Here is a 13967-nt window from a genome sequence, read left to right as displayed (position 1 = left end):
CAACTGAGGGGGTTGGGAGTGTAGGGGCAGGGCCCATGATAGGCCAAAGCTTCAGAGATGGGGATACCTTTGAACAGAGGTAGGAGATGAGGGAGCCAGCCCTGTGCTCGCAGTGTGGAAGAATGTTCATGGTGGATGGAACAGCAGTTGCAGAGTCCCTGAGACTGGAACGTTTGGGATGTGCCTGACAAACTATACGAAAGCCAGTGAGGGTGAATTAGAGCAGGGGTGGAGGCGGGAAGGAGATGAGTCTTGGGAGGGTAGATTGTGAAGACTCCTGCTTGTGTTATGAGTGAGGTGAGAGCCATGGAGTGTGCTGAGCTGAGCACTGGTGTGACCTGGCTTGCATTTGAGCAGGAGCACTCTGGCCAACCAAAAATCAGGAGCAAGCATTGCAGGTCATTTTTTGGTAACTTTATTCTCGTAGAAAATTAGACTGTGTGTGTATTGTGTACTGTCTTCTAAAAGTGAATTGATTTTGATATGAAGTTCAATAATGACTCGAGGTCTTTAAAAAACTTCTCATGAATGTATGAGCAAATTCTTTGTCATGAAAGAGAAATGACCAGTGGCCCCATGCCACAGCACCTAGAATGGGCTCTCGAACATCCTGTGAGGAGGGTGGTTGGCGAGTGGGAGCTGCTGCTTAGTTAGTAGTGCAGAGCCAGTCACCATTTGCTCTCATCTGTATCTTCACCAAGAGCCCCACTATGTCCTGGGGAGAAGAAGGTAATCAAAAACAAAGAAAAATCTCAGTCCTTGGGGTTAAGATACACCCTTGAAAATGACAAGTATTACAAGGCCAGTGAGCGCCAACTGAGAGCCAGTTGCTGGCCAGGTAGAACTAGATCATCAGGATAGAAGGTAGAGATTCTGTGCCTGAGGCTGAAGACTTAACCAATGGTCTCAAGACATTTGTGTCTAAGTGACCTCATAGTCCTATTAGGAAAGGACATTTCCAGCTCTTGAGACTCTCAAACATTTGTCTTTGAGGGATACTGGAGACAAGAGCCCTCAGTGCAAATGGGTGTCACCTTCCCTCAGGCATGCAGCTTGTGGGCATTATTTACCATCTTGGAAAGTCATCCACTTTTAAATGTCTGCGTTGTACACAAGTGATGGCTGCCATGTACACCAGCAGTGCCCACCTCCTGGGTCTGCTTTGAGAATCATTTCATTCTGAACAGGCAGAGAAATGCTCTTCGCAGTGAGTGGACTGGGCCGTCTCATCCCAGTTCACTTTAAAAGGATTTGAGATGGGACTGGACAAAGAAGTGAGGTGTAGGGTGTTTTCTCTTTAAAGTGTGAACTCAGTGGGAAAACTCAAAAAGTACATTAAAAAGATTTTCGTACTTTTCATCTGCTTTTCAAGTAAGATGGTAAAAGTGCAGTAACTGAAGTCAAGTTGAGGCCTTTTCTTTTTATACTGAAAATTTTGGAGAGGGTTAGGATAATAACTAAATGAAGACCTTGTTTGTGATCTCATCAGTTCCAATCTGTCAGCCTGGTTCAGTTTGAAAAATGTTAGAGAGGGTGGCATGTTTTAAAAATTAAAACAGCTAGTTACCAGTTCTGAACTGCCCTTCTTGAATGGAAAATGTCATTGCCTTTTCTTCCTTTAATGAATCCATCCAATTTGACAGATGTTGAGCATCTTCTATGAGACCCCTTGCAATATCTACCCCTTCCCAAGCAAGCTTTTCCCTCTCAGAACTTTTGTTTTTCATTAGAAAACTAAAACCATAGCCCCAGCAGCAGGAGGCTGGCAGGGAGCATCTTTATCTGTTTTATCATCAGTGTTTATAACCAATGCCCAGTGAAACCTCGGTTTTGAGGGACTGTGAGTGGACAGACTGAAGGAGCCTTCAGTAATCCCCAGACCTCACTGAGACTCCTGGCTCAGCCTCTTCTACCACCAAAATATCCCCCAGAGTTGCTCTCAAATATGACCGACCCATTGACTTTCCCTTATTCCCTCCCTGGTGCTGTGAGTGGCTGGAGGAAGGAAGGAGCTGGGTTGGTGGACCACCCACTGGGCTGTAGGAATGCTTGTGCCCTGGGGCCAGCTGGGGCTATTGCTGGGTCAGTACCACACACAGGCTTACTAAGTTTTTATTATTCTTATCTCTTTAAGAAGCATAGGGGTTATGCGGGCTTTTTCTTTGACTCTATATGAGCAGCAGCCTGAGAATAAACCCGTAATTATAGCTAGAAGAGGGCTCAGGGCCAGGGGCCACCTTCAGGACAGGGCTACCAGTGCTGCCCTGGAAGAGCAAGTAGAAGGCTCAAGAAGGGACTGCTAACTCCTGTGACACCACACTCTGCTTGGTTTCCTCCTGTCTCCCTGTTATGGGTTGGATTGTGTTCCCTCAAAATTCTTATGCTGAGTCCCACCCCCCAGGACCTCAGAATGTGACCTTATTTGGAAATGGAGTCATTGCAGATGTAATTGTTAAAATGAGATTGTCCTGGAGCAAGGTGAGCGCCTAATGTAAGGTGACTGGTGTCCTTGTAAAAGGGGGAACTTTGACAACACACACACAGCGAGAATGTCTTGTGGCCATGTGAAGGCTGGTATTATGTTGTCACAACCGAGGAGCTACCAGAAGCTGGGAGAGAGGTCTGAAAGAGATCCTGCCCTGGTGTCTTCATCAGAGGGAGCATGGCTCTGTAGATACCTTGAGCTTGGACTTCGGGCCTCCAGCACCGTGAGACAGTCTATTTCTATGTGTAAGCCATTCGGTGTGTGGTGCTTTGTTATAGCAGCCTCAGGAAACTCACATACTCCCTTATTCTCTCTCACTGCCATTATGTGCTTTGCTATCTTGGACCCACCTCTCTTCTCACTTCACTCCCTATCACTAGGGAAGCTCATCCACACCACAGCTTCAGTCACCATCACCATCTTAACCAGTCCCAGGTCTCCTGAATCCCAGGACTGGCTCCCTCACAGATGCAGGTGGCCTTTCAGGAGCTAGCCTGCCAGTCTGGTTTCTACCATTCCTCCACCCCCACATCATCCTCCAGCTCTGTTGAGTTATTTATAGTAATTGCTTGGTAAAGGAAAGAGGTTAGTAAACACTGGAAGAAATACCCACAAAAATTACGTATGTAGCTTAAACATTGTGCTTTAGTTTAAAGCATATTGGTGATCATTCAAGTGTTTGTTTGTTTGTTTGTTTGTTTGTTTGTTTTTATGCCAGTCCTTTTCTTTGCACATGATTCCCATGGATCAGGATTTGTCTTGTGGTATCAACCTCGCATATCATCATGCACACCCACTGCTGACATGTCCAGATCGGACTTCTTTAAATAGACCCAAGAACCTAAGTGTAAAATCCTTTTGTATTTTTACATTTTTTTCCTTATATTTTATAGATGTGTTGTCCATACCTCAAATGCAATTTTCTTTTAGCGACTTGCCTTGTTTATTTTAAAAAAGCATTCTTCATTTTTTTTAATAGAAACAGCATTTCTTCTTTTTTTCCACATCTCAGTCATTTCTATAGTCTTTCATGAAAAAAGACAAGTAGAAGTAACAATTACTACTGGTGAAGACGTACATGACTAACTCTTAGTAAGTGGACGACTCGGTGTGGGTATTCTGGAAACAGCTTCCCAGCCTGAGCTGTGAGTGTGCTGTGGGTGTTGGTTAAAGTGATACACAGAGGGGAGTGGAGACCTTGGTGGTTCAGGCAGGTGGAGGTCAGGGAAGAGGGTTTTATCGCATGTTCAGTTTCTCAAATAGGCCTTCTGCTCTTTCTCCTCCCAGCCTTGACCCATACCAATCCCTCTGCCAGTATATCGTCTCCTGTAGCCTAATTGCCACTTATCCCCTCCTGTCTCAGCTTAGCTGTCACTTCCTCCAGGAAGCCCATCCGGCCTCCCTTAAGCCAGGCTAGCTGTCTCTCTGATGTGCTCTATAGCTCCTTCTACTGTTCCAGGGCAATCACACCCCTGTGTAAACATCTCCCACCCAACCGTAAGCTTTGTAAGGATGGAGCCCTTGTCTGTATTGTTCATTATCGGATCTCTAGCACCAGCACAATGTCTGGCATAGAGTAAGTGCTCAGAAAATAGTGTGGAAGGGAGGGAGGAGGAGAGGAAGATCATTTAACTTGTTTCTCAGAAATCTTCCCCCACTCCCTGCATTGTAGGATAAGGTATACCTTAGCAAGCACTGAAGGCCTATACTGCCATCACAGTACTATTAGCAGTAATGAAAGTGGCCATGGAGACGGCGGTAGTATGAGCAGCCATAATAAGGTAATATGATCAGCCACTGATGATAATACCACCATCTTGTATTTGTGGACTGCTTAGGGTAGATCTTTAGATGCATTATCCCACCTGATCTGTGCCAGCTCCATGTCCCCCAATTCCTCTTGCTCTGATACGTTGTGTAGCCTCACACATCACTGTGTTGGTCATGCTTCCCTCCATCCTGGCCTCTCCATTTCCACTTCTCACTAATTGGAATCTCGCTTCTCCAGGACGCAGCCCCAATCCCAAGTGCTTGTCCCAGGCCCCAGCTCTACCACTTGCTCAGGTTTCTAGGTCCCTCTTGTCCATAGGCTCCTTCCCTCTTTCTAGCTCGCCGAACTGGAATATTATTGTCTCTGTGCACTTTGTGCATCAGCAAACAGCACGAGGCACAGAGGACTTCCTGAGCAGGTGATGTGTGCCACAGAACAACTAGGAAGAAAGTGACCGAATGCCAGCTATGTAAGTTTCCCAGGGTTGCCCTATAAAGTACCATAAACTAATGACTTAAAACAACGAGAAAATATATATTTCAGTTTTAGAGGCCAGAGGTCAAATCAAGGTGCCTGCAGGACCACGTGCCCTCTGAAGTTAGGAAAGGACCTTTCCTGGCTTCTTCCAGCTTCTGGTGGCTGCCAGCGATCCTCGGTGTCCTTTTGTTCAAATCACTCCAACGTCCGTTTCCACCATTACATGGCCTTCTTCCCTCTGTGTGTGTATGGGTATCTCTAAATCTCTCTCCTTATTAAATCCAGTCATTGGCTCTAAGGCCCACGCTAATCCAGTATGACCTCATCCTAACTTGGTTACATATGCGAAGACCGGATTTCTAAATAAGGCCACATTCACAGGTTCTGGGGGGTTAGGACTTCAACGTATCTTCTTGGGGAGCACAATTCAACCCACACCACCAGTATTTTTAAGTGTGTTTTTCCTGCTTCCAGGGCGCATAGGGAAATGAACTACAGAATTTGAGAGTGCGTTTTTACATGTGTACCTAGTACCTAATGTGGACCCCTGGGCCGTGGACACACCTAGGCTGTGCTTATGCATCACTATACTCAGCCATCATTGTTGTGAAAGTGATTTTCTTTGCTCTAACTTTTGAAGTTGGTTGCTTGTTTTTATGTCCTTAAGAGAATATTTCTGCTCTAATGGAATATTCCACCTGGAAGAGCTCAAACCTTTTCACAGCCAACAGAGACTCCTCAGGATTCTGGAAATAGAATAAGAAGTTTTTGGCTTAAGCGGGAACACTTAGGAGTCCCTGATGGCATTGGACGCTGCCTGCTCAGACGTTGTCAGCACTGGACTGAGGAGTTGAAAACAGATTCAATGAAAGTGGTTCGTGGCACTCCGACAACTGTGGGGGCCCTTGTGTACTTTCTGGCTGTTCTGAAGACTCTAGCATCTCACCGGCAAAGTGGAAGCTTTGTGGCCTGAAGCCACACGTTTTCTCATACCAGAAACACTTTCCTAAGCACGGAAATGAGGCTACACGAAGAAGAAAGTTAGATGGTCTTCCAGCTGCAGAACATGCTCAGCGCTTCCTGGAAGGGTTTGGAAAACGTGTATCCAGAGGGAGCTCTGCCCATGTGGGCTGCAGCGCTGGGGAGCCTTTCCTTTTGCTATTTTTCTTTTTCTCTGACAGATGTTTGTGTATGGAAATGTGATTTTTAATTCCTTAAAGGCTCATCTCTCTGGAGTTGATTCTTCTTTTGAAGTCATAATCTTTTGTGTAATGCTTTCTGGTCAGCTTGACTCCCAAGTACAGCATTATATGTCACAGATGGGGAAAATTATGTGGGCCTTTTGCATGCCATTTGGGCATAAAAGAAGATAGCTACAGTGGCCGGAAGGAATGACGTGGAGTTGGGCAATTTCTAAAGCCCATCGGAAATGGAGTTTGGCCGTCTTACGTCATTCTTCACTAGCATCTAATTTAATTCTTTCACAAATACACAAGTACTCAGAGGAAGATATTGCTTGATGCTTATAAGAGCAAAACTGCAAATTCACATGAACTCTCCGGGTTCTAGACACAGTGGTTAGCCACAGTGCTCAAAGTTGTCAGTGTAGGAACCAGAGGAGACTAGAGCATGCCACTTGTTAATATTTGCCTGCTCTGGGTTCAGCCTCAAGTCCCTCCCAGATTCTAGAGCTACTTCAGGAAACATGGAGGATGTGTTCTTGGGAGCTCCGTTGGCTATTTCCAGCTCTTCAGGGCTTGAACTGCTGCAAACCTGTTGCAGAGCTGCTCTGTGGATCTCTGCTTTGGATTTCTCCTCTGGTCCCTCTGGAAAGTGAGAGGCTACAGAATGGCTGGACATTAAAAAATGAAAGTGCCCAAGGATGGGGTGTTCCTTACTTAGCGCCTCCCCTCTCCAGCTGCTTGAGAATGGCCAACCGAGAAGTATCAACCCTACTGGAATTGTTGGGAAACATTCCATATTCATAGTTGCTAAACTTGACCTATGCATTAGGTCTCAGCCTCCTCTGAGACCTAAATGGTGAGGACCACACAGTGTGAGTGCTCATTTAGCAGAACAGTGCAGCTCATTTGCTAACAGGCGCATTGTGGTTGAAAGTTTGGAAAGAATGCTTACATTTCACATACATTTATATTCTCTCATTTTTTTGTTCTATTAAAAATGTCCAAACAAGTTTTATGCGTGGGAAAGAAGGACATATAAGCACTAAGTAATGAAGAAAACTTAGTACACTAAGCCAGTTGAGTTTGTTCAACACATTACTTCCTCTGTGTTGCAGAAGACATGGATGTCAAGTGACACAGGGAAAGTAGTTATAGGCTTTGCTCCTCAGTGGGTAGCAGGGAGCAGTGATGTAGAACCTCTTTCCTTCCATTGGGAAAGGGGCCCAGGCTAAGCAGAGTAGGAGTAAGGGGCCACCCAGGGCTCCAGCGGCTCTGATGACAGGGCTGTTGTTATTAGTCACCCTCTGGCCCCACCCCATGCTCGGCCTGGTGACCTGGAAAGCCACTCTCAAAAATCTGTGAAGGCAGATTTTTTGGTGTCCAAGAAGTCCATGGGTACCCAGTCAAACCCACAGGAATAGACTTTTCTAGTAAGTCTTAGAGAAGAGCAAAGTATCAAGGCACATAGTAGTAGAAAAGCAGGGGTTCAAATTCATGGTCAGTCATACCTGCTAATGTGTCACCTTTGGCACACACACTTACTCACTCACTTGTGCCTCCTTAGTTAAAACATTTAGAATCTGGCATCTAATCGATACTTAATAAATATTAGCTATATTATTTCTGCTTAAGTAAACTGACATGGGCATTGCACTGTCAGCTCTTTTGCTGGTCCCCCAGGTGAGGGCCCAAGGAGGCAGGCTGGTGTTTGGCAGGGAGGTTTGTTCATGACCTATTTAACCCTTGGAGACTTACTGGATGCAACACCCTGTCCTTGCAGCAGTGACCAGGACATCATCTGTGGTATCTCCAGGGCGCATAGGGAAATGAACTACAGAATTTGAGAGTGCGTTTTTACATGTGTACCTAGTACCTAATGTGGACCCCTGGGCCGTGGACACACCTAGGCTGTGCTTATGCATCACTATACTCAGCCATCATTGTTGTGAAAGTGATTTTCTTTGCTCTAACTTTCGAAGTTGGTTGCTTGTTTTTATGTCCTTAAGAGAATATTTCTGCTCTAATGGAATATTCCACCTGGAAGAGCTCAAACCTTTTCACAGCCAACAGAGACTCCTCAGGATTCTGGAAATAGAATAAGAAGTGTTTGGCTTAAGCGGGAACACTTAGGAGTCCCTGATGGCATTGGACGCTGCCTGCTCAGACGTTGTCAGCACTGGACTGAGGAGTTGAAAACAGATTCAATGAAAGTGGTTCGTGGCACTCCGACAACTGTGGGGGCCCTTGTGTACTTTCTGGCTGTTCTGAAGACTCTAGCATCTCACCGGCAAAGTGGAAGCTTTGTGGCCTGAAGCCACACGTTTTCTCATACCAGAAACACTTTCCTAAGCACGGAAATGAGGCTACACGAAGAAGAAAGTTAGATGGTCTTCCAGCTGCAGAACATGCTCAGCGCTTCCTGGAAGGGTTTGGAAAACGTGTATCCAGAGGGAGCTCTGCCCATGTGGGCTGCAGCGCTGGGGAGCCTTTCCTTTTGCTATTTTTCTTTTTCTCTGACAGATGTTTGTGTATGGAAATGTGATTTTTAATTCCTTAAAGGCTCATCTCTCTGGAGTTGATTCTTCTTTTGAAGTCATAATCTTTTGTGTAATGCTTTCTGGTCAGCTTGACTCCCAAGTACAGCATTATATGTCACAGATGGGGAAAATTATGTGGGCCTTTTGCATGCCATTTGGGCATAAAAGAAGATAGCTACAGTGGCCGGAAGGAATGACGTGGAGTTGGGCAATTTCTAAAGCCCATCGGAAATGGAGTTTGGCCGTCTTACGTCATTCTTCACTAGCATCTAATTTAATTCTTTCACAAATACACAAGTACTCAGAGGAAGATATTGCTTGATGCTTATAAGAGCAAAACTGCAAATTCACATGAACTCTCCGGGTTCTAGACACAGTGGTTAGCCACAGTGCTCAAAGTTGTCAGTGTAGGAACCAGAGGAGACTAGAGCATGCCACTTGTTAATATTTGCCTGCTCTGGGTTCAGCCTCAAGTCCCTCCCAGATTCTAGAGCTACTTCAGGAAACATGGAGGATGTGTTCTTGGGAGCTCCGTTGGCTATTTCCAGCTCTTCAGGGCTTGAACTGCTGCAAACCTGTTGCAGAGCTGCTCTGTGGATCTCTGCTTTGGATTTCTCCTCTGGTCCCTCTGGAAAGTGAGAGGCTACAGAATGGCTGGACATTAAAAAATGAAAGTGCCCAAGGATGGGGTGTTCCTTACTTAGCGCCTCCCCTCTCCAGCTGCTTGAGAATGGCCAACCGAGAAGTATCAACCCTACTGGAATTGTTGGGAAACATTCCATATTCATAGTTGCTAAACTTGACCTATGCATTAGGTCTCAGCCTCCTCTGAGACCTAAATGGTGAGGACCACACAGTGTGAGTGCTCATTTAGCAGAACAGTGCAGCTCATTTGCTAACAGGCGCATTGTGGTTGAAAGTTTGGAAAGAATGCTTACATTTCACATACATTTATATTCTCTCATTTTTTTGTTCTATTAAAAATGTCCAAACAAGTTTTATGCGTGGGAAAGAAGGACATATAAGCACTAAGTAATGAAGAAAACTTAGTACACTAAGCCAGTTGAGTTTGTTCAACACATTACTTCCTCTGTGTTGCAGAAGACATGGATGTCAAGTGACACAGGGAAAGTAGTTATAGGCTTTGCTCCTCAGTGGGTAGCAGGGAGCAGTGATGTAGAACCTCTTTCCTTCCATTGGGAAAGGGGCCCAGGCTAAGCAGAGTAGGAGTAAGGGGCCACCCAGGGCTCCAGCGGCTCTGATGACAGGGCTGTTGTTATTAGTCACCCTCTGGCCCCACCCCATGCTCGGCCTGGTGACCTGGAAAGCCACTCTCAAAAATCTGTGAAGGCAGATTTTTTGGTGTCCAAGAAGTCCATGGGTACCCAGTCAAACCCACAGGAATAGACTTTTCTAGTAAGTCTTAGAGAAGAGCAAAGTATCAAGGCACATAGTAGTAGAAAAGCAGGGGTTCAAATTCATGGTCAGTCATACCTGCTAATGTGTCACCTTTGGCACACACACTTACTCACTCACTTGTGCCTCCTTAGTTAAAACATTTAGAATCTGGCATCTAATCGATACTTAATAAATATTAGCTATATTATTTCTGCTTAAGTAAACTGACATGGGCATTGCACTGTCAGCTCTTTTGCTGGTCCCCCAGGTGAGGGCCCAAGGAGCCAGGCTGGTGTTTGGCAGGGAGGTTTGTTCATGACCTATTTAACCCTTGGAGACTTACTGGATGCAACACCCTGTCCTTGCAGCAGTGACCAGGACATCATCTGTGGTATCTGCTGAGAAACATCTTCTTTGAGAGAGTAGAGACATCTCTGTGTGCGTTCTACATCTTTGTAGACAGGCCATGTGTGTCGACCTTCAGCTGTCTTTAGAGCATGGCCTTTCATGTCTGAGCAGGCCTGTGTATTTTAGCACAGAGTTCCGAAGAGGTTCTCAATCTAAATACTAGGCTAATAAAACTTACCCCAACCCAAGAAGGTGGTCCCTAGTAAAAACAATATTTATTGAGTGTGTATTATTTGCTAGGCAGTTAATATTATTTACTATCTCTACCATATGGACTTATTTACTCTTTACATTTCAATAAGATTATTACTAATTTTATCCTATTTTTTAACTCTTCTGAGGTTCAGAAGAGTTAGTATGTTGCCTGAAGTCATACAAGGGTGACCATGCTGGCATTCGATGCGGGAAATATTGCTTTGGTCCTGCCAGCCACTGTAGACGTGAACCCCTGTGGAATACAATAGCCGCAGTCCTGTCCTACCAGTGACGGGTGCTTGGGTGCTGCTCTGAAGCACGGTGTCACCCAGACACGTTTATGGAGGGGCTGCCGTGTGCTGAACCCTTTGGACTCACTGTCCAGAAGAGGAGCGTGGCAAATGATTAGCAGCACTTGTGATCAGTGCACTCCCAGAAGTGGAAATAAGGAACGGAAGCAGCACCAAAAAGGGAATGAGCAACTCAGTGAAAGGAGAGGAAATGCTTCCTAAGGGGGTGACCTCTGAGCTAGGTTTTGAAGATAAATAGAAGTTCACTAAGTGTACCATGTAGAGGGCATAGCAGGCAGAAGAAATAGCATGCAAAGGATAGAGGTGTGGAACAGTAGTGGTTTTTAAGACAGGGGTGCAGCAAGTCCTTTAAGATGATGAATAATAAGGCGCAGGAAGAAATACCGTGTGTGTGGAGACAAAGAGGCAGAAAGAGCTAGAAGACAGAGGGCCCTAGACAGAGCTAAGACAGTTTGCATCCAAGGGAACCCGACTTTATCCTGAGAAAGTAGGCAATTTAATATCACAGCTTTAAAACAAGGTCAGAATCCCCAAACCTTGATGCAGTTTGTAGTACAGCTTTTCCCCTGGTTTTATTATTACAGTTACTTACAAAAGTCAATAAGTTCCATATCCGATGTGTGTTGTCATTGCGCTAAAGAATGTTCTTGTAATCTCCTTCACTCATTTCTCCATTTTTTCATCAGCAGTTCTCTTTCGCAAATGTTATTCTCAAATGCCAGGATAAGTATTTTTGAGATTTTTTTTTAAATGTTTTTTTAAGTGGCCTTTGATTGCATAAGAACATCATGTAGAACTGTTTCCAGTAGTATCTTTATGGCAGGAATGGAGGCTAAGACTGATTATGTAATTGTTCCCTTAATTTATTCTCGGAACCTAACGTGCTGCCAGCATATTAAAAGAAAAAAAAAACCTAATGATCATAATGGCATCCGAGTGTCTTTCCTGCTCACGGTTTCTGGCACAATCGCTCTTGCATTGTATACTACAGAATAGAAATCAATGATTTAAATGTAGCATGACCATTGGCCCAGCACTGGGCACCTCCAAACTCATAACTTTCTCTCCAACTTGCATGTGCAGCCCACAGCCCGCAATTCTCACTGGAGGAAGGATTCGTGTATACTCTCTAGAGACCCTCGCCAGTGTCTCACATGTTAACATTTAGATAAGAAGAGGCAGCCTACTGCTGCTGTGCTGAGGTTGCATTTTGCAAGGAGCACAGAACACCATCTGTCAGAGGAGGTGGCGGGAGTGTGCAAATACTGCTGTGAATTCCATGAATGCTTAATTGCTAGAGATTTTTTTTTTTTTAATTTAAGAGTCTGCATTTAGTTGGTTTGTTTGTTGTTCTTTTTTTTTTCATTTTTTAGAATAGTCCTTATCAGTGGCAGAAGATCCTTCTGTAGTATATTTTCAGTGCTGCCGTATCGAGACAGTGCCCACATTGGGTATGTATATGCATGCTTGCTTTGTAGTTCTCTGGGTGAAAAGTTGTGATACCATGTGCATAATGTGCTACCTTTTCCATTTCAAATAACTTGCCTCACTTTGAAATTGCAAATTCAGTATGTGTAAATTTGAAAGAAAAAAAAGTTCCACTTTCTTTTCAACCAGAAAGCTTCCTTGTTATTTTGTGTGTGCATGCATGTGTGCATATGTGTGCCCTTACTATATTGCCTGCTGTTTCTAAATGAACATTTGTCACCTCTTCCAATACTGGAAAGCAAGAACAATACGGGGCCCACCCCATTCCACAGGGCCGTGTCAACTTTTGGAGAAAGGTAGGTCAGGAAAGGAATTAGACAAACCATGTGGCTGTCCTATCTCCTTGTGTCTTGGGCTTGGGGCTGGAAACCGACGAGCAAGCTGGAGCAAATATCAAAGCAGAGTGGTACCAGGAACAGACTTACGTGATTTGCAACAATCTAGAGGAATGATCACCTCTCTAGATCAACCTCCTTTTGCTCTGAAAAAAGGTAGGTGAATGAAGCTCTGACCTTGCAAAGCCTCTCCTCCTCATTCCCCATCCTGGAACTCTGCTCGTTTCCTCCTCTGAGTCTTGCTCTCACGCCCCTTACCTATTCACTGCATCTAGTGTTTGTTGTCCAGGAGCTGCTGGTATGTAGGATAGGACAGTTCACTGTGTAGGATGCTGGGAGCATTGTGGGCATTGGCTCTGGCCAACAAAATGCTGGCATTGCCCTCTGGTTGTTGTGACAACCACACACCATTCACACATGACCATTGCCCTGTGGGGAAGTGCGGGCAGTGTGGCCCCTGGTTCTGATTCACTATTTACAGTTGTTCCCCTTTATCTGTAGGTGAATATGTTCCAAGACCCCCAGTGAACGCCTGAAACTGTAGATAGTACTGAACTCTATATTTACTATATTTTTTCCTATACATACATACTTGTGATAAAATTTAACTTATAAATCAGGCACAGTAAGAGATTAACAACAATAACTGATAATAAAATAGAATAATTATAATAATATACTATAGTACAAGCTATGTGAATGTGGTATTACTAATTAAAATAAAGTTTACTTGAACATAAGCACTGTGATACCGTGACAGTCAGTCTGATGGCTACTAGGTGACTAGTGAGTGGAGAGCATCTACAGCATGGAGACGCTGGACAAAGGGACAATTTACATCCCACATGGGATGGAGCAGGATGGCGCTGGATTTCATCACGCTACTTAGACTAACACGTAATTTAAAACTTACGAATTGTTTATTTTGGGAATTTTCCATTTAATGTTTCAGACTGCGGGTAGCTGAAATTGCAGAAAGCGAAACTACAGATAAGGAGGAACTGCTGTATCTCAGGAAGGGTCACCTATAAGATTATCAGTAGATTCAGCTATTCTGCCGGTTAGCCCTGGATGAAGAGCAAAATGAGTGCGTGAGATTACAGCACATAACCTTTTTCATCTTGGACATAGACAAACTCAAATTCACCACCCCTTCAGATTTTATAGATGAGGAAACCAAGATGCAGAAAGGTTAATTTTCTGTAACAAAGCACATAATCGGATCCTTTGTGATACCTAAGAGAAAAGAACATGCCTGTTTCTGCAGCATATGTTACTTAAGTATTCACATAAGAAACTGTGAGCACAGTTCAAAATATTGTGATTTAGCACTAGGATTAAGGAGCCTTCTGCTTTTTAAATTTTTTAATGAGCAGAC

General features: G+C 44.4%; 1 protein-coding gene across 1 annotated transcript in view; it reads left to right on the top strand.

The window, feature by feature from the left end:
• The window catches only part of CABLES1 (Cdk5 and Abl enzyme substrate 1), a 119393-nt gene that overhangs the window by 59087 nt on the left and 46339 nt on the right, over window positions 1-13967 (top strand). Inside the window, exon 4 of the mRNA XM_011360490.2 lies at window positions 12140-12217. Coding sequence (XP_011358792.1) covers window positions 12140-12217 — 78 coding nt within the window. The remainder of the gene's footprint in view (window positions 1-12139; window positions 12218-13967) is intronic.

Source organism: Pteropus vampyrus, unplaced genomic scaffold, assembly GCF_000151845.1.
Source record: "Pteropus vampyrus isolate Shadow unplaced genomic scaffold, Pvam_2.0 Scaffold55, whole genome shotgun sequence".
Lineage (NCBI taxonomy): Eukaryota > Metazoa > Chordata > Mammalia > Chiroptera > Pteropodidae > Pteropus > Pteropus vampyrus.
The sequence above is the reverse complement of the archived record's forward strand: the minus strand, read 5'-3'. Positions and strand labels throughout refer to the sequence as shown.